The sequence below is a fragment of the Poecile atricapillus genome, chromosome 16, assembly GCF_030490865.1.
Source record: "Poecile atricapillus isolate bPoeAtr1 chromosome 16, bPoeAtr1.hap1, whole genome shotgun sequence".
Lineage (NCBI taxonomy): Eukaryota > Metazoa > Chordata > Aves > Passeriformes > Paridae > Poecile > Poecile atricapillus.
Window position 1 is genome coordinate 11,337,375 of NC_081264.1, and position 20,294 is coordinate 11,357,668.

Sequence of the window (20,294 nt, forward strand, 5' to 3'; positions counted from 1 at the left end):
TCATGGCTTTGTCTTCCATAAGGCTCACTGGCTTCTGTAAAGGCAGATCTAGCTTATCTCCTTGGGGTTATTTTTCAGTCTGGGGAGAAGGGTGACATTCTGTGAGTTGTAGCTGAAAGAGAAGGAACAACTCTACCATTCTGTGGAGGGTGGCCCCTGCATGGCTGTCACTGTCACACACAGGACACTCCTGGGAGCTGGCGTTGGCAGGTGAAAGTGCTTCACAGGCCCATGGAAGTTGTGGTGCAGTGTCACTGTGTAGGCACCAAATTTGGCTCCTCTGTGTTTATTTCTTTGTGCAGAGAGGTGAAAAGCCTTTTAGCTTGTGGCAGAAGGAGCTGCTCAGTGTGTGTGTCCTTGGTTTTTCTGCAGGAGCAGTCTCTGTATGCAGCAACTAAAGATGCCAGAACCAGTTTTGCTGCTCATTTCTCCTGAAGAAGTTCATTGCTGTCTCATGCAGCAATGGTTAACTTGACTCCTCATACTCCTCATACCACCATCCTTTATTGCTTGTGTTTTGATTGTGTTGGTTTTGGTTTTTTGGGGGCAGGGGAGACAGGCTGTATAGAAGGGAACATGTGGTGATTTGTTTATTTGTTTAAGGGGTTAAGCTCAAAACACAAGGAGAGGCAGCCAACAGAAGAGGACCTTTTAGGATTTTATTTTTGGCAGTGTGCTGGTTCACTCAGCACATAGGACCTTTCTCTCCTACTCTTCTTGTTGCTGAGAGGAGAGTTACAGTTCTCCCCAGAGTTATGTATTACCTGTCTTTCCTAAAGTGGCAGGGGCATCATCTGCTCTTGATTGACACAAAACCCAGAGTTTGTTACCCAGTAGGTTCCTAAACCCAGACAGGTGACTTTTATGGAGCCAGCAAAAGCATTGATTCTGATGCCAATGCTTTTGGAGGAAAATGTGAGGGAAGGATCTGTAATTAAATGACCACTAATGCAAGAAAGGACTTTGTCTTTTAGGACTTAGAATAAATGAAATGAACTTTTGGTGACGACATGAATTTAGTTACATTTACTCCTCTCCTTGGTCTGTATTTAGCCATGGCTGACCCTGGGTGATCTGATGAATGCTGCAGGGTGAGCAGAGCCTGTGTTGTGTTTTGCAGATGCCCCGTTCGGGGGGACCCCGCCTGGCTACGCGTACGATGCTGACCGCGCCGAGGAGCAGAGGCGGCACCATGACATGATGCCCTACATCGACGACTCGCCATCCTCCTCTCCACACCTCAGCTCCAAGAGCCGCGGCAGCCGGGACACGCTGTCCTCGGGCTCTCTGGAATCCACAAAATCTGTGAGTCCTTCCCTGCCCTCCTGCACTCAGCAGAGCCCTGTGGGTCTGCCAGAGCCTCAGCCGGGGCTGCGGTGCTGTGGGACACCAGCCCATGTAATGCAGCACTGCCAGGCTGCTGCTGGACACTGAAAGCTCAGCTGAGGCTTTTAGCTCATGCTAGGACATGAGGTTTAGTCTTCAGGGGTCAGTGGTGTGTATATGAGCCCTTTGTGCAATTTAGTGGAGAGAATTGGTGATTAATTGCAGTTGAGAAGGTCTCTAAATAGATATTTTGGAAAGGAGACTGGGGAATGTAACACATTCTTACATCTCTGCATGTTGAATTGTCATTGCCTTTCACAAGGAAAATAAAAGTTATTTTCAGGTAGGTTAAGGGTTTTGATCGAGCATCTGGAGGAACTATTTCCTTCACCCTGTGAAAATGAAATAAAAAGAATTAAAAGTGCCAGCTCTGAAATGGTGACTTTGGGTGGGAGATGGTCACTACTTGTAATGGATTTGACTGTTCACTAAACAGCTTTCTATATAATCAATTATCATAGATTAAAAATACAGAAGGGACTGCCTTGCCTAACCTGTGGCTTAACACAGCCCTTCAATCTACCTTGCTTTGGTTTTGCTTCAGGTTCAGTAGCATGGCTATAGCTTGGAACTTTAGGAAAATTTCTATTTTTGGTTTTACAATATTCTTGGTAGTGGGTCGTCTGCATGCCTTGGTGAAGAACAACTGACTCTGCTGTTTTCACAGTCCAAAATGTCCTAGTTTCAGCTTGGATTTGTCCTTTCTTTTTCTAACCTTTTGTTTCTTTTTATCCTTTTGCAATAGATTGCAGAGCACTTGAGTCCCAAGTTGCTGTTTCCTGAATATCTTTGTCATTTTCAAACTTTTGGGTTCCCCAAATCATTCATAATAATGTTCAATAGCACAAAGCCAACTGTCACTTCCTTCCTACAGTACTTCTAAGAAAATGTGCCAAACAACCTTGAATTCCCACATTATAAATGACACTTTGAAATCTCTCATCCAAGTGTTTTAACTTATGTGTTGCCTTTATATTGTTCTTTCCTGTTCATTAAGATGTCATGGAAGATAATTATGGATATTTTAGAGATATCAGTGTACATGTAAATCAACACCATCACCATTATCAGGCAGTTTTATTTATCTTGCATCAAAAGGCAAATCTGAGAAGTTCCACAAACCGTCAGTGCTCAGTGTTCATTGTACACATCCTTCTGCTCTCTGCTGGTTACTGTCCCAGCTAAGCTTTCTTCTCCCAGGATGAATTCTAGGCTAAGAATCCTTCCTGATACAGTGTCCTCATTCTCTCTCATTTATAAAATTCATTGTCAAGATCTCTTAAATCATTATGGAGTTGATATATTGTTGGTGTTTGCTTAATTTTATTTGACTGTAAAGTGTGGAATCTGGTTAGCTGCTTAGGCTTTAGTGTATTCATTTTGAGATGCTTTCTTATCTCTCAAGATGAGAATTCTTGTGATATTTAAGAGGCTTTTGAATGAAGAAATTATCATTAGTAAATTCAAAAAGCTCCAAAACCATTTTAATATTGGCTTGAGATTCTCAGGTTATGTTTCTCAAGATGAAGGAAAAACATGTGACTACACATGGCTGAGAATTATCTTCAAAGAGCCAGTTATGACAGTGCCTGTGACTGGAGGCCTGGAAGGGACACTGCCTAATGGTTAATCTTGTTCTTTATTTGTTTGAATATTGCCTCATAAGCATTTAACAGTAGTTAATTTAAAAGTTACTTTAATAATGCTTGAAGGCTGCTTCCTTAAAAATAATTTTTAACATAAATTGCTTCTTTCTTTTTTCTGACTATAAAAAGATGTTTCATGGCTTCCAAAAGAAAGACATGTCCTGATACAGATTAGACTTCTAATCATGAACTTCAACTGTTTCACTTGATCCTGTCTGTCATCAGTCCACAGATGACAATCTCTGAACAGTCCATGACAAGCAGAAAGAGACTAATTTATATCCAGATATTTCCCAAGCTAGTTAAGCTTTCAGTCATCATGAGCTCTGAGGTGGCTTTTGCTGAGCTGTGTTTTCAGCTATAGTGGAAAAAGCATCAGTAACAAAATTGTCAAACACACTGAGCCAAACACGTAACACATGTTGGACCAGAAATACCAGGACGTGTGTCTCTTCTATTTTCTTTTGTACTAAACTTGATTAGCAGAAAACATGCTTTGTTTAGATGTGTTTGCTTCTAAAGTTGTCTTCTTGCCTTTCTGCTTTTAACCGAGGTGCCTGCAGTTACTTGTGAAAATTTCAGATTATTTTTATGGCCAGAGTCTGGAAGTGAAGTGAACTGTGTGCAGCAACACCATGCATGCACTACATACATGGTGGCAAAACATTAAGGTTGTAAAGTCATTCAGAAGTTAAGAAGTCTTGAATCTTGATGATAACTTTGAATTACTCAATTGGCCCATCTTTCCTGTGAGCTCCTGCACTGTGCAGTGGATAGAGTGAATGATACTGCGTTCAATATTTCATCTCTAAAGTGTGAACCTTATTTAAGGACACTGCAAACTGTGGTCTGGGTACAAAAGTATTCATTTCCAGTAACTCCAAATACAGCTGGAATGCCACACAGGTCTTAATTGTCCTTGCAGTGTTCCTGAGAGATAAGAGGATGGTATGTTCACTAACCACAGGTAATCAGGGCAGACAGGTTATGGGAGAAGCATCTGCTAATTTTGGGTACTTAATTTGAGATGTGTAATGTTCTGCAAAACCAGGTTCTGACTTTTAACGCAGTTTTCTTCACATTAAAGTAAAATTCATTTAATTTCACTTTGCAACCAAGAGTTAACAGCACTCCTCCAGTCAGGCACCCAGAAAACAGAAAATGTAGCAAACAAAGATATTTTAAATTTACTTTTTAGAAATATAAATCTAAGTAATACACTTACCATCACACAGGCATTGCAGCATTTTGCTGTGATGTTCATCTGCCTGATCCATGAGACCTCTTGGGGACTGCATTGTTGCTATCTGAATACTGAGGGCATTTTTTCTTGGACTTATTTTATGGGCTTGCTCTGGGCTTTGTATTTTTCTGCCAGGTGTTTGACTGAGTTCTTCCACGTCCCTAGAGCAGCTCTTGGTGGGGGTAGCACATGGGGGCTCAGCAGCTCTGTCCAGCCACTGCAGAGAAGGTGCAGAGAGCCAAAAGCAGCGTCTCTTGCTAGGAGAGAATGAAGGGAAACCTCCTGGACTGCCTGTGAGGGGCTTCCTGCTGCTCCCTCAGTGTGTAGGGAGACCAACTCCCAGCACATTCTGTTCCAAGAACTGAGGGTTGCAGTTGACCTGCAGAGGTTTGTGGAAGTTTTTACACTTGGGCAGTGTTTTCTACTCCCTCCTACCACCTGTATGTCAGGAGCAGATGAGGGGCAGAGCCTGCTCTGCCTCCACACTGCCCCTGCAGCCAGGGCTGCTGTGTATCCCCCTTGTTCCCTGGCCACTGCACAAACTGCTGCTGTCCAAGGAGGAGGATGAGGCTGCACCAGCAGCTGACCCAGAGAGGAACAAGCAACACAGATGTTTGTAGTGTGGATCTCAACAGCCCTTGACTTGTCATTTGTGTGGAAGGGAGGCCTTAACAAATGTTTTTAGTGTCTGACCCACTTGCTCCATTCCTTCTGGCTCTTCTAGAATCTCAGGCTGGGCTGCTGATGCATGTCCTGCCATTAAACCTGTGCTTTTGCCAAACTTTGCTCTGAAGCAAGCCTACAGGGACAGAGGAAAAAAGAGAAATAGGTTCCACTAATGCTCAAGTTGTTTGTTTATTTAACTTGAGAAGAGATTTAATTTTCCCAAACCTTCATTTCTGTAACAGCTGAACTGTTGTGATTGAACTTTACAGAAATTCTGGAAACCTCTCTTGGAAAATGTCAGCCCAAATGTTTGCCAAATAAGACAGTGCTGGTAGCTTCAGAAGGTGTTAGACTGTTGGTAAAAAATAGTGATAATTCCCTCCCAGAAAGAGAGAATGTGTCTGTAGTTCCCATACAGTGAGGGTGAAGAGCAGAGAAAATACCTGGATAAAGTTAGAGGACAGAGGGAGAGTTTGCTGCAGTATTCTTAGGCCACAGGAAGGTGTGGGGACAGCTGGAAAATCAGAGTTACTGCCAGGAGTTCTGGAGTGAGTAGCTTGCAGCCTGGAGGCTAAAGAAGGCTGGGAGAAGGGGGAAGCCTCACTCACTGTCGTCCTGGTGCTGCTCCTCATGGGAGGAGAATTTGCAGCCCTGGGAAGTGCAGAAATAAAATAGGAAAGGCCTTTCAGGATGCTCAGCAGCAGAGGCAGGCTCAGGGGCTGGGGGGGTCTGTGGAGGTGGGTGCAGGGCAGGCAATGGAAAAGCAAAGCTCATTCCACTGCCCCAGGAAATGAGGGGAGTCACTTCTCAGAATTCAGAAGATGAGTTTTTGACAAAACAGATCTCTCCAGTTCTTGCATATGTCAAAGCAAGGGAGGCAGGGGTGCTAAAGCTGAGCGACTACCTCCTACTGTCTGTTCTGTTTGGAGGAGAAATTGGCTGGTTCTTGCAGACTTTCAGGTAGAATTTCTCTTTCCTTTTCTGCTGTGCATCCATGGTTGGTGCAGCATTGGCAGCCATTGCCTGTCCTCAGATCAGATCCCTTTGTTCCTGCTGTCTGCCAGCTCAGCAAGAGCAGGGCTGTGGCAGAGCAGGTTGTGGATTTTGCTCCTAGCTTGGTCCCAAGGGGATGAAGAGAAGCTGACCTCTGAAGCTACAGCAGTAAATGGGATTACTGCTCTTGGTACTGCTCTTGCTAGCTTGTCCTTCCCCCTCCAGCATTTCCTAACCATTCTCCTTTCTTCCTCTCAGTATTTGAATTGGTTTGTTTGTTTTATTTTACTGTCCTTTTCCCCTCAGCACCCCCAACAGATGCAGTTTTTTCTTTTTATTCTCCAGTTCTTTGCTCCTTAAGGGCTCTGCCTGGATGTACAGCCCTTCCTGAGGAGAGCTGGCACACCAGTACTGATGTTATAAATAATGTTGGCTCCTCTCCCTGCTGCTTCCCCTCCCCACATGGAGCATGATTGGCTTGATTACAGAATTTGCCCAATTTAATATCACCAAGACAATGAGAAACCTCCAGCAGAAGCTTTCAAACATATTTACACTTTAAAAATGGAACTGAATGTTTTTCTCCTTTGTAGGCTTCATCAGGTTCTGTATGAGATTGTGAGCTGTCCTTATGGGAAACCTTGCCTTTGAACACATTCACTGCACGGTGAATGAACACCCTGTACCAAAGGAAGAGTTAAAGTGCCTTTTATACGCCCACTTTGAATCCCTGATTCTCTTTAAAGAGCTGTGCCAGCAGCAACCTCTTTGCAAAATCTTACGTATTGTGGTTTCTCGATTCTTAATCTGTGCTCTTCTACCATTTGCAAGAAAACAATTATTGCTGTTAATTTAAACAAGAACCTGGAAGCCCTGAATTCTTTAACCAGAGTCAGGAAGAGCTGAATCTGTCTAAGCCTTGGAGCTGGTGAATGTCAGCCTCGCAGTAATTGAACACAACACACGACGCCAGGCTGGTTAGTAAACTAAAGTACTTGGGCTGACAAGCTGTAAACACATTCAACCCAGCCATGGCTCAGGGCCAGTGTGTGCACTCTGATATCTCCAGAGCTTCCAACCCCTCTCACTGGCCGTGTTTCAGGTTGCAAGATCGCACTGTGACTCAATCTTTTGGTTTTTAAGGCTTTGGAATAGGAAAAAATCACCACCCAGTTGAGAAGAGAGAACACCAGGATCTTACAGGCATGAGATACCTGTGCAATTTCCTGCGTCCTGCTTTCCATCTTCCTTATTGTTTTGGTGCTTTTTAAATGTAGTTCATGAGGAGTGGAAGCAAAGCACTGATTTCTTGTCTGTTCAGATCTGGCTGGGTGCTGGGTTCTCACAGCTCCCATGGCAGGGAGACAGGAATGCTCTGACTGCTGCCCTGTGCAGTTTATTCTGAAACACGTGGGTAGAGAGGAGCCAGAAGATGGGAGAACAGTGGAGAAAGGACAATGGAGAAAGGCTAGGAATGGATGCTGGCCTCAAAGAGGCAGGGACATGAAATACCAGTTAGACTTGTACAAGTGGAAAACAGGCTACCCGAGCTGGGTAGGAAGCATGGGATGGATGGACTGCTGACCACCTGGCACTCCCTGCTGAGTGGTCAGAGTTTGCCAATACAGGCTGCTCCCACTTCCTGCAGGGAACATCCCATCTGCACTTTGGTAATAGGTGTATTTTCCCCATCCTCTGTGGTCTGCTAGATGTGGTACCAGCTCCTGCATTTGCCACAAGCAGCTCAAAGATTTCAGACTGCTCCCTTCTTTCCAGGGTAGGGGAAAGGAGTCCTCAGCCTTGGCAGGTCTCTCTGTGCTGGTGGGGAGCTTGGTACCGATACCCAGGGTGTTCCCTCTGTCCTGGCTGGAGTGCAGGAACAGAGGGGCAGCCAGGCTCTTGGAGTCAGTGCTGCTCTTTGTTTTCTTTCTGTGTCAGACACGGGCAAAGCAGAAATGCCCATGGCCCGGAGTGCATCACAGCCTGGCTGCTGTGTGGGCAGGAAGGGAGGATGGTCCCTGTCTCTACCTGCTCACTGCTGTCCTGCTCTGGGTGAGCAGGTGAGTCTGTTCCCAGGTCTGTAAGTGAGGAATGTTGTAATACCAAATAATAAACTTACTCTTCTTCCTCCTGATTTTGGCGCCAAGTGAATTTCTGAGTCTTGGAGTACATTTTGTAACAAGTGTGACTTAAAAGGACCCTGAGGCTGAAGAAGCACAGGGGCTGTTTTCCAGATGTTCAATGTTCTCCACGCAGCCCCAGCTGACACTGTGAGCCAAGGCCTCCCTCAGCAGGAGCTCTTGTCAGGACACAGCTCCCGGGAGGGAGCAGGAGCAGCAGCACAATGCACAGAGCAGGTCCTGGCTGCTGCATTGATCCCTGACACAGCAGGAGCAGGGGATCATCTTTTCACACTGGAGGAAGCTGTATGTAAATTTGGGGTACTGCATTGGAGATCTTGTAATGTGCCCTGTGATTGTTGGATGAACTCCCCCGAGGGTTTCTTGAGCAATTGCTGTGCAGAGCATCAGGCAGCCAGGCCCTGCCCTGTGTCCTGGCTGGCTGTGGCCGAGGCTGGACTTCTGCAAGCATCAGACTTGGAAAAATGCCTCTAGTAAAAAAGGGTTAGGACAAAACCGTGGATTTTGCACAGTGCCCTTGTGGTAATGGCCAGGAAGGAAGGCCTGCAGTGTGTCCTGGGAGATGTTTGTCTCTCTGAAAGTGCATCTCTTTTAACAGGAGGAAATTAACATTCCAGCAGAAAATGCTGTCTCCGTCAGCTGATGGTGCCCAGCAAGAGCTGGCTTGTAAATTAAAGCTTTTACTTGTGAAGAGAAAAACTGTTCTCAGTGCTGTAAGGAAAATTGTTGTGCCACTGTCACGATGAGGAAATTTAAGTCATTTAAATAACTTGTTATTGTGTGCTGCTCTTTACAGATGTTACAAACATACCCAGCTGTTTTTTAAATCCTCACCTCCTCCAAGAGAACCTGGTAAAGATAATTATGGTGCTGTGTCAATATTGACCAGTTACCTCATCCTCAGCAATGCGCACTTTGGAGCACTGTTAGTTTTCCTCAATGCTTCTTTGTGTAGCTGCACTTTTTCTTTTGTAGGTGTTGTAAGAAATCTTTGGAAACCAAGAGCAATTGTGTTTTTCTTGCACCAGGGCTGCCACATCCCTTCCTCTTTGGATGAAGGCAATCTTTGTTAACCACCTTGGGGCTGCCTGTCTTGATTACATGTGTGTACCATGCCTGATAAAATGGTCCATGAGCTGGGCATGCAGGCACAGAAACCACAAGGAATGGTCCCAGCCCTGTTGAACATTTCTGTGCCAGTCCCGCTGTGCTCCATGGATGCACAGTCTGGTCCAGTGTTCATTTTACCATGCAGTTTCTCACTTGTGTTTTTCTAAAGTCTTCTGAAAACTGGTGAATTAAAAATTTCTGCCTTCTTCGAGATGCCCTTTCAAGATTTTAAAAGGTACTGTGGTTCTTATTGAATGTCACTGAAGGGTGGGATGCAAAGAGAAGTTCTTTCCATGTAGTACCTAAAGTGTGTAAATCTTACTCATTTCCTTAGAGCAGCTTCTGTCTGCCACTTTTATTTAAGAGGTGGTGGTGGTATTTGGCACCTCACTAAATTTTTATGAAGTAGTTACTGCAAGTCTTTTAGGCTAGAATATAGCTTGTGAAATTTAATGAAACTGTTCAAAAATCAGGATGGTTATTGATGAGACAGAATCCAGAAATATCTGGGAGCGTGAGAATCTGTTTCTTTCTTTGTGTTGTGCGTAGGCTCAAAGTCACACTCAGGATGTGATGGTTCCTGCAAACTGAACCTCTAGCCCAGGTACCTCATCTGTACATCTGCAGAGGACCCTAAACTAAGTGGAGCTTTTTTTGGGGGCAGCTATAGAGCTGTATATTCAGTCACTAGAGCAGAGTGTACTGCTCTGCTTCCTGATCCTCCCACTGTGAAATCAAAAGCTGAAGATTCCTCTGGATATTAAGAGTAGGATGGAGCCCCAAAAAACCTACCCAAATCCCTTGAAAAGCATGTACCCTTTCAGAGCCAACTTCTGATTCTATTCTTAGAGACATTTAACAACATAAAAAGGTTGCAGGAGTTTTAAAATGCTATTTGTGTGAATGACAGAAATAAAAAGAACTGGGAATAGGAGTCTGTAAAAGGGGGATGTTTCTCATTATTTATAACCTTCATTGCTTGACCAAATTTTTCTAGAGTTTTTGGAAACCCTTGGTTTCACTTTATCAGATTAAGCATTTTTTCAGGTAACAGTTTTGAGAGGAAGGATAATTGAAATTCAGCAGAAGGGATTTACTGCTTCTCTTTACACTTCATGCTAGTCTTCCCCATTAGCCCTTGAACACAGTTATGTGGGGCTTACTTCCCCCTCTCTTTCTTCACTTGTTTTGGTTAAGAGCTCCTTCATGGAATCCCAATAAGAAAATCAGCATGTGCATTCCAAAACATGCTGGTTATTCCATCCTCTCACTTAAAATAGACACTGTGCAAGCTGGCACTGAAAAATAATTCAGGGAATAGTAGAGAGTGGGAGGAAGAGCAGCCCTGTGGAGCCAGGTCAGGCTGTGACCGTGGTGTGTTCATGCACATCTGGGGAGGTGCAGATCCTGTCTGCTCACAGAACCACAGCTTTGGAAGGAAGGAGGGAGGGCATTGCACAGAACAAGGGCCCTAAGATTTGTTTAGGAGGATGAAGTCTGAACTTTCAGGTTCCATGTTTTAAATTTTGTGAAGAAGTATGGGCACCTAATTGATCCAACCAGAGTTGGATGATTAAAGCTGAGACCTGTAAATAATCTAAGTGACATCAGTTGCTGGTAAATAAAAATTTCTTTAATGTTTTATGTTTGCATATTTCTTGAAACAAGATGCTGAGCACAGGTGGATGTTTTTGTTTGGTTTTTAGTCTGAAAATAGATTGAATAAACAAGTGTGCTCTGCTCAACTGAATGATCTTTTACTCTCCATCCTTATTCTTGGGGTTTTTTCTTGCTTTCCCTGCAACATGCTCTTTATTTTTTTAATTTTTTTTTTCTCCTAAACAACTTCTTTGTAGAGTGAGCCAGACCTGGAGAAAGGCCTGGAGATGAGAAAATGGGTGCTGTCAGGAATCCTAGCCAGTGAGGAAACCTATCTGAGCCACCTGGAGGCCCTGCTGCTGGTAAGGCTGGGGACAGATGCCAGTTCAAACACTGGTACTTGAATTTTCACTTCTTCTGTCCACAGTTTCCCTGAACTACACACACCATGGGTTACAAGTTGCTGGGTGCAAAAGGTGCTATTACTCCTCTTCTCCAGTGGAGAGAGAGGCTGAAAGGAAGGACTGGATGTAGGAGTTTGGGAGTTGTTAATGTGGCAGTATCCAGGAGCTCTGTCTTTATGTATCCTGTGCTAATTATTGCACATTGCTGTACAGTTGGACAGAGATTAGGGAAAGCTAATGGATGTTAGATGGAGTGCAAAGAGATTTTAACTGCAGCATTAATATCCAGGGAAATCCACCTACCAGGGTTGGCTGATCCCCATGAGAGAACTTGTTCATGTCTGGCTTTCAGGAGTTGTGTGAATGCAAATCTCATTTTTTATTAGTGTGAAAAATAACTCTATGGGGGGATGTGTTTGCAGTGTGGCAAAGGTGAGTGTTCATGGTTTGTGTGATAATAATTTCCTTCTTTCCTCATTTCAGCCTATGAAGCCTTTGAAAGCCGCTGCCACCACCTCCCAGCCCGTGCTGACCAGTCAGCAGATTGAGACAATATTCTTCAAAGTGCCTGAGCTCTATGAGATCCACAAGGAATTCTACGATGGGCTCTTTCCCCGAGTGCAGCAGTGGAGTCATCAGCAACGTGTTGGGGACCTCTTCCAAAAGCTGGTGAGTCAGCTGCCATCACCAAAGGTGCAGGTGCCCCTCACTTGTCTCACAGGAGCTGGAGATTCCCTTTGGTGACTGCAGAGACCAAAGGGATCAAAAGTCTGTGGCTGGAATAGATGAGAGGTTTCTCACCTCCTCGCTTTGCCACTGCTCTGGAGGTCCTACAGCAAAAGTGGCTCTTTCATTGTCTTTAATTAAAGACTGCAGCAAGCTGTGGTGCTAAAATAAATACAGTTTCACACAAATGTTGAATCTTCAGGGTTTCTGCGGAGTCCTCAAAGCATTTCCTTTAGATGGAGATGGGAGAGTGGCAGTATTACAAAGTGAACTTCTTAACAGCAACAGTGAAGTGTTGCTCATTACTGTTGAACTCCCCCACACACCCTTCCCTCTCTCTCTGGTGCTTTGCTCTACTTTTTGCTGATTTATGGTCATCACCATTGGCTTTTTTTTTCTGACACTCTCCTGGCTTTTTTGTTCCCCTTGCTGTTATGCTGATGCAGTCAACCCGCAGCTGAGAATCCTCCAAGCAACCTCAACAGAATTCTCTGAGTGCAGAAAAGGACAAAGACATATACAGCATATTCCTGAGGCTGAATTAAAATTGCTGAGTTTCTGAGCCAGATGACAAATTGTTTGCATTCTAGGAGGTTTTTTTGTCCCCTCTAGCCTCTCCCCTAGCATGTGCAGAGAGCAAAGGATTAAAGGAGCTGTTTTTTCCTTTTTAGAAAAGAAAAGAAGCTCTGCATTCCTGAGGTGCCTCTGGTTCTCAGGGTAGGAGTGACATTCCAGTGAGGGGTTTATTGGCTGGGGAGTGTCCTTTACAGGGTCCATCAGTTGTTAGCAGCTGTGTAGCCCAGCATCAGCCCCATCCCCTATGGAGCAGGGGGAGCTGGCCTGGAAGATGATGTTTTCTGTACATGCCAGCAGCTCAAGATGAAAATGCAGGAATCTGCTTTTCACTGCCAGCATGTTTTAGCCAGGAGGGGTCAAGTTGGTGCCTTGGTGAATAGTTCATGGTATGCAATTTGAGCAGCTGGTTTGAGAGGACAAACCCAGCTGCTGCTGGGTGCTGAAGCAGACAGAGAAGGCTGATGGAAGTGACAGCCTCATGAGCTGCCCTGGACGTGTGGTGCAGCAATGGGAATAGCACTAATTGGAGAAGATCTGAACCTATTCCTCAGCAGGGCCGTCCAGCAACCCTCTACTCACTGCACAGCTACTCAGGCTTTTGTTTCAGACCATTTCTTGTTGCTGGCTGATCTCACATGCAGGAGTTCAGCCCTTTTTCTGCTCTTACATTCCCCTGATTTTTCTGCATTTGTGACAGAATTGTTGATATTGTTGGATTAGCTTTGGAAACAAAGGAACAAATTGCTCTAGTGCTGGAGGCTTTGAGCTGGCAGAGCAGGTTCAGTTTCGGGTGGTTTGGTACAGCAACGGTGGGAATTGCAAACTCTTTGCTGGATGAGATAAAGCTAATAATTCTTGGCAGGCACTGGGAAGCAACTAGATGAGAGAGACAGCAAGAACATCAGGCTTTATAAGGCATCTACACTGGATGTACATCAAATCTTTTGGAGCAGACTGTTTACTCGTGGTCATGTCATGCAGTCTGATGATAAACACTGAAATACCCAGATGTCCCTGGTGACATTAATTTTCTGTACTCACATGCAAAAAACAGCACAGTAGATTTAAGTTACAGATAGTGGATGCAAAGAATTTTAGAATTCCTTGTGTCCTGGCACAATCTATTTGCAACATCAACTTGACTGTTATTACACCTTTTCCTGTTGAGAAAAAGAAAAGATGCCAGGCATGTGGGAGTGAAATACGCTTCTCATTTTTGGGAAATATATTGTACATATTTTTTTATAGCTAGAAAGGAAACTCTTTAGAGCTGTTTTTAGAAATGAGGAAATATTTAGCAAACATCCTCACTTATAGGTGTCAGAAGCAGAAAAGAGTATGTCCAAAAGCCAGCCATTTCTACCAACTCTTGTTTCATTTTCAGTGGGCTCTTTTTAATTGAAAAAAAAGTTAAAGCAGCATGAAAACAGTGTGTGAGCATTATGCTTTGATTGGAAGCTCAGTTTTTAATGCAAAAGATGTCTTTGTGATGACACATTTAGAGGAGGAGAATGAAAGCTTAGAAAGACTGTTCAGGAGTAGCAGGAAATGAAAGAACTGCGTGAGAATGGAGAAACTTTAACATTCTGCCATGTTAGCTGGTACCATCGAAATCTGAATGGCATGAGCCCTGCAAATGGTCAGTAATTCTGACAGCAATGACTCACAGGATTGTGCCTCAGTGGCCAATACAGATTTCATTCTCTCCTGATATAAGTGAGCACAGTTTTCTTCAGCTTCAGTCACAACTGTGTAATGTTGTATAAGTTTGAGATGGTTTCTAGTCTTTCAGTGGAATGTGACCTAGGAAATAGCTCACTGTTTCTCAGCCCTGTTAACAGAGTTTGTGCAGAGAATGTTGTCCTGAGAGTGGCTTTTTCTCTTCCATCACCTCTTGCACAAAGCTCCACAGAGAATGGGGAGCACCATGGTTATGAGGGAGAGCAGGAGAGGGCAGGAGCAGCGGGGAAGTTCCCAGCTCTGCCTCTTGCCCATCTCAGGCAGGGCTCAGGGTGGGTGCAGCCCCCTGGCAGTGTCTCCTTGCTGGTGCCCAGCCCAGCCTGGCAGCTCTGCAGCACAAAGCCAGCTCTGCACTCCAGACAGGCTTGGAGGCTCCCCAGGGGTTTCCCGTGCTGGATCTTGTGTTCTCTGGCGTGAATGTGGCTGCAATTCCTAAGTCAGCAAACGGGATCAGTGCTAAGACTCTGTGATAATAATGACTTACTACTGCACTCTGAGGCCTGTTCCATCTTCTTCTGGACCAATTCCATATTCCTTCTGCTGGAAAAACTGCCCTGATTTTCTGTCACCTAGTGACCCAGTCACTTCCATCCAAACAGATTGTGCTCTGCATCTCTCTTCTGTATTTTCAGCACTCTGCTGCCCTTTTAATAATGCTCACTAATGCAGATATGGGTAATATCTGCAAAGTATCCATCATGCAAAGGCCAACAAGTAGCTTACTGGGGTCACATTTGTGCTGTTGGGCTGAATCATTCCTCCCTGATTCATATGTTGTGGCAAAAAGCCAGCAGCTCCAGTTACATCAATGAGCTGCAATATTAATAGATACTAATCTGGCAGTTCAGAAGGGAAAAATAGATGTCAGAAATAAGGATGTGTCATTCTCGTAGGCTTTCACATCCTTCACAAGTAAACTTGTTCAGCATAGGGTGGAACTGGGTGCATGGGGGCAGTGCTGGTTACACAAAGTTGAGAGGTCAGAAATGTTCTGGGCCTGCTCAGCATTCCCTGCAGTTGTTAGGTGTGAAAAAGCTGATCATTGCATACCAAGACTGACCATCCCAAACTGCCCTCTTCCCAGCATTTATTGTATTTTGTTTTGCTTCCTGCAGGCCAGCCAGCTGGGAGTGTACCGGGCCTTTGTGGATAACTATGAAGTTGCTATGGAGACAGCAGAGAAATGCTGCCAAGCCAATGCTCAGTTTGCTGAAATCTCTGAGGTAATGTCACGGTGTTCAGACACATGAGCTGTCTGGCTCTGACTAATACCCTGCCATGTCACTCCTGTCTATTCTCCAAGTACCTCTGCAGCCTTGACTTCTGGAGGAGTTGAGAGCTCCCACAGACTCCCTGCTTCAGCTCGTGTTCTTACACTGAATTGTACCTCGGGCTGCTCACAGACACAGCCTTTGTGTGCTGTCCCCACCCAGGGAATCTGGTAGAAACTGGCATTGCTTTGAACTTCTCCAGCTCTGTGCCACCTTCATGCATTTCTAGAAGGGAAAGCTCTGTGTGACTTTCTCAAATGTTTCTCTTGCTAATGATGATTCTGGCTGTGGCATAAAAGCCATCCTTAATGGCTTGCACTGTGGCTGTCAGTGGGATTGCAGCCTTCACTGGCATGCAGAGGAGAGGGTAATTCTCTCTTGAAAAAGGCAAGTGTGTCAACCATAAATCTATAATACTATTCTTTGGCCTGCTCTGATTTCCTCTCTGTCAGAGGAGTACCTGTCTCAAAGCATTTTGAATATTTTCTTCTGAGACCATCAGCTTTCCCTGCAGTGCATGGTCTCATTGACTCTTTGTGTTGCAGTGATTATTTCTTGAAGAACTTAGTTGCCAAGAAAACATGAATTTCATATGTGTCTCCGTAAAAACAATCAGATAAATCATCAGAGCTGAGTACTACCAGGGGCGTTTGTTGCTCTGAGAAAACTCCTGAGTACATTCTATATCACATGTCCCTTGAGACTTTTATTAGAGAAAGGTAAAATATGATCTCTCAGTTTTGCTGTTTCTGACAAATAATTCTGAATCATGCCAATATCTACTGTATTTGGAATGATGGTGATGGTACTTCTGCATTTGTGTCCTGGTGAGGTTTTTTGAGCTGAGTACATGAACGCATGGCATGGCCATGGCAAGGAGCAGAGTCACAGACAGTGTTCCTTTGCTGCTCTGGAAGAACTGATGTGTCCAAGGTCACCCAGCTCTGAGTACAGGAACGGGAAGTATAACCTGAGGGTATTGAATGCCAATCCTGAACTTCCTTTATTGGTGCTGGGACAGTGGCTGTGTCCTGAGGGATGTCTTTCTGCTGCAGGTGATTTAAAACCACCCCCATCCCTGTTGCTGTAGGTGGTTCCCTGCTTTGCTGCATGTCTATTGACAGGTGCTCCTAAGAACATTGCTTAATGTTTGAGATGTGTGGGTGCCTGTGACATGGCAGTGGTGGATTTACCAAGAAGGAAAGCACATTTTTCCATCACTGACTTGAATTGTGGTAGGGCTCTCCTTTCACACCTAGCCTTCCCCTGAAGGAGCAGATAGTCTGCCATGTCCCCATGTGATGTTTCAAGGTGATTGACCATCTGCTACATGGGTTTTCTTTTTCTTTTAGAATCTAAAGGCCAGAAGCACAAAGGAATCTAAAGATCAGACGACGAAAAATTCCTTGGAAAGTGAGTGATCCACATAGAGGAGACTGGTCTGTCAGGACTGTGTGGAGGCTGTTGCCAAACCTCCACACTCCATTTTTCTTTTTGAATGCTGGAAGGTTATGAAGTCTGCTGGCTCTAGCTGGGAAGTCAGCTCCCTTTTGCTAAGTAGCAGAGCTCGTGCAAAGTAGGCTGCCTGCATGGGGAAATGCCTCCTGGCTTCAAACCTCATCAGTGCCTTGGGGCAAAGCCAGCCCAGCCATGGGGCTGCTGTGATTTTAAGAGAACATCTGCTACCCAGTGATAGCACAAATGCAACCCCAGCAGTGATGGTTTCATGGGGGCCATTTAGAGAGCCTGGTCAAGATCACATGCTTGTTTTTGTGCACATGAATAGAAGACACCCCATGTTAGAAGGAGCTTCCACTCTTCCTGATGTTCCTACTGCTCTGTTTCCACAGCTCTGCTGTACAAGCCAGTGGATCGAGTGACCCGCAGCACACTTGTCTTGCATGTAAGTATCTGAAGGGGAGTTTTCAAACTTTAGACCCCTGTCCTATTTTCTTTGATCTTCAAATTTTCCATGGAGCTGCAGGACTGCAAAAATAAACCTGTTGAGCTGCATAAGAGCCTCTTCCCTTTTCACTAAGAAGATGGAGTCCATGGGTAGGACGCTGCTATCTTTGCAGTGATGTCACCAAGAAATGCAGGGTATTATTATCTTCTAGAGATAAAGCCTTGCTCTAATCTGTGTGAAGAAGCTGGAGCATCTTGTCCTACAGCTCTGATTAGGGGTGCTTGAACCCTCCTGCCATCCAGTGCTGCCCATGACTGTGTTCTCTGTGTTATGTTCCTGCTGTCAGGATTTGCTCAAGCACACTCCTGTGAGCCACCCTGACCATCCCCTGCTGCAGGATGCTCTGCGGATCTCGCAGAACTTCCTCTCCAGCATCAACGAAGAGATCACTCCTCGCCGGCAATCCATGACTGTAAAGAAAGGGGAGGTGAGTCTTCCTGCTCTTGTTATTTTCTCAGTTTCTAAATACTGATTATGTCTTTTCTGTGGAGCTGACTAGGAAGTTATGCTGTTAAGCTGTTTGTTGCTAAGATACAGTTTATGCAGTGTCCTTGTTCTCTAAAGGATGTGGTACAGCTCCCTCTGTTTTCTGTTCAGAAAACAGTTTGGAAACCGAGAGGAAAAGTGTGATTAGAGTTTTGTCCTTAGCATTGCTATAATAATTTGTCATATGTAATTTCTATGATGCACATTGCCATGCACTAAATGGATTTGTATTTTACCTGCAAACTGAAACCAAATGGGAAGCCTGGGAGGAGAAAAAGGTGAGGAAACATCAGAAGTCATGAAAGATTAGGAAAAGCTGTTTTCCAGAATCTTCATTTTCACCATACAATTAATTTTTTGCATCTTTCTTCTAAAGAATAGTGTTGTAAATATGACTGGAAAGCAAAACAAATGGAATGGGTTGGGAAAGCCAGGATGATGATTGACTCCTAAGAGTGTAATATAACACTTCTCAGCTCTGTAAGGAGCTGGTCTGCACCCAGAGAGGTCTGAGATGTGCAGATACTTCACCTGCGTGCAGTGTTGTGCAGGGAGGCCACAGAGCTTCTCTGTGGTGGAGTCTGCATTCCTCAGTGCCTTGATTCAGGTGCATCGTAATTCCATTAAAAAGGGATTCAGTCCCTCCTGCTAAAGAAAGGCCAAGGCTGGCAGAAGTGTTGAGAGAGAGAGGGATGTAGGAGATTGGACACAGAGAGGTGCAGCTCAGATAGTAAAGGTGTAAAAAGAGCATCCAACCATGGGCTGATCAACAGTGACCCAAATTACCCTGTACAAAAACATCTTACAAAGCCCAGGAGATTGTTAAGATACCATGAACCTTCGTGATTTATTCTCAAATCCTGACAGCTAAACATGCTTGCTTTTAGCTGTTAAACTGATTTTCAGCTGACAAAAGGTTTGCTGGAAGCTGCAGTTCTGGGAATTTGGTGCACTTTTTCCTGCAAGTCTTGCTCATTGTCTCATTTTGTCAACCGAGGACACCTCCAGCTGAGAAAAGAAGAAGAGGAGGGTCCAGGCAATTGGAGGCTGAGCTAGAAGCTCAGCCATCAGTCACCGGTGCCTCAGTGACAGGGGATGGCCTCGTTAAAGTGCCTGCTGATTGAGTCATAGCAGAAAGCACAGGCTAGAATGCCCCTCGAAGGGGAGGGAGCAGTTTGTGTTCTCTGGTTGTCTCTCAGCATCTCAGTGAGGGATGCAGGCTTTGTCATGTAGAATCCTAATGAGGTGCCAGAGCCCAGGCAGAGGAGGGGGCTCAGGAGGATGATCCTGCTGATGGCTTTTTGGAGCATTGTATTTGTCAGATCTTGGAAAGCAGGAAGGGGAGGCAGGCAGGACTGGGCTCAGCAGGCCTGGCAAAACCCTCACTGGTTCTGCAGTGAGTCCAGGAATGATGTGGGGAGGAAGAGGACATAGCAGAGGAGAGGGCTGTGGGTGTGCTAGAGAGGACTGGGAACCCTTTGTGCCCTCCCTCACTGCACACAGCTTTTCCTGAGCCCAGGGAGGAAAAGGACTTGCCTTCCACTCTGGGAATCTGAGCACGAATATTTTCTTCAGTCATTTGGTACCAATATCCCACTTGTATGAAAGCAGTAGTGCCCCAGTTGAACCCTCTGTGTCCTGAGAGTAGGTATGTTCACTCTCCATGTAGTAATGCAGAGACATAAATCTGCTCCCAGCTACTCTGTGTGGGTTAGTGATGGCTGTTCCTTCCTGCAAGCTGCTCAGCTTGGGGTCATAGCTGGGTTTTGTTTATGCCTGTAAATCTTTCCTTTTCCACTTATCCTTTCCTCCCACTTGCCTTGCTGGTGCTTCCCCCCGGGGTGACAGGACAGTGTGTGGATTGCATCTCCTAATTGACTGCTCTCAATGCATAATGCATTTTTTATTTTAATGAATCACCAGCTTGCTTTGAAGGCTTTTTTTTTCATTATTTGTCTTCCTCCCATTGAAGTTTCCTTGGTGGAAAGGAAGGGAGAGTAAAATAGCCTTTTCCCCTCATGTATTGCTTAGGTGCTGATCTCAGTTATCTTTTTTCCCCAGTCCTTGCCTTTTATGTGGAATATTTTTTCCCTTTGAGTGTGTTGTGGGGAGGAATCAAATCTCCTTTGCCAGCCTCTTGCTCCTTCTCTTTTTTTCAGGATTGCTTTGAACTGGGGAAAGCAGCCAGTCGTTAATCTCCCTAGAGACAGGCTGCTAAGGAGGGGAGTGCAGGTCAGGAGAGAGTAGAGGCTCATCAGCAGTGTTGTTGTGTTTTGCAGAGGTGATTCCCTGCTTTGGGAGCAGTGACTCAGCCTGCCCTGCCTGCTGGGCTCCCTACATG

The 20,294-nt window shown here is 45.0% G+C and overlaps 1 protein-coding gene across 2 annotated transcripts in view; it reads left to right on the top strand.

Annotated features, from left to right (window-relative positions):
* The window catches only part of BCR (BCR activator of RhoGEF and GTPase), a 93,844-nt gene that overhangs the window by 46,024 nt on the left and 27,526 nt on the right, over nucleotides 1–20,294 (top strand). For both annotated transcript variants that reach the window (XM_058851459.1, XM_058851460.1), the window contains 7 exons: nucleotides 1,121–1,305; nucleotides 11,042–11,146; nucleotides 11,672–11,857; nucleotides 15,346–15,453; nucleotides 16,854–16,914; nucleotides 17,352–17,404; nucleotides 17,754–17,894. In XM_058851459.1, coding sequence (XP_058707442.1) covers nucleotides 1,121–1,305; nucleotides 11,042–11,146; nucleotides 11,672–11,857; nucleotides 15,346–15,453; nucleotides 16,854–16,914; nucleotides 17,352–17,404; nucleotides 17,754–17,894 — 839 coding nt within the window. The remainder of the gene's footprint in view (nucleotides 1–1,120; nucleotides 1,306–11,041; nucleotides 11,147–11,671; nucleotides 11,858–15,345; nucleotides 15,454–16,853; nucleotides 16,915–17,351; nucleotides 17,405–17,753; nucleotides 17,895–20,294) is intronic.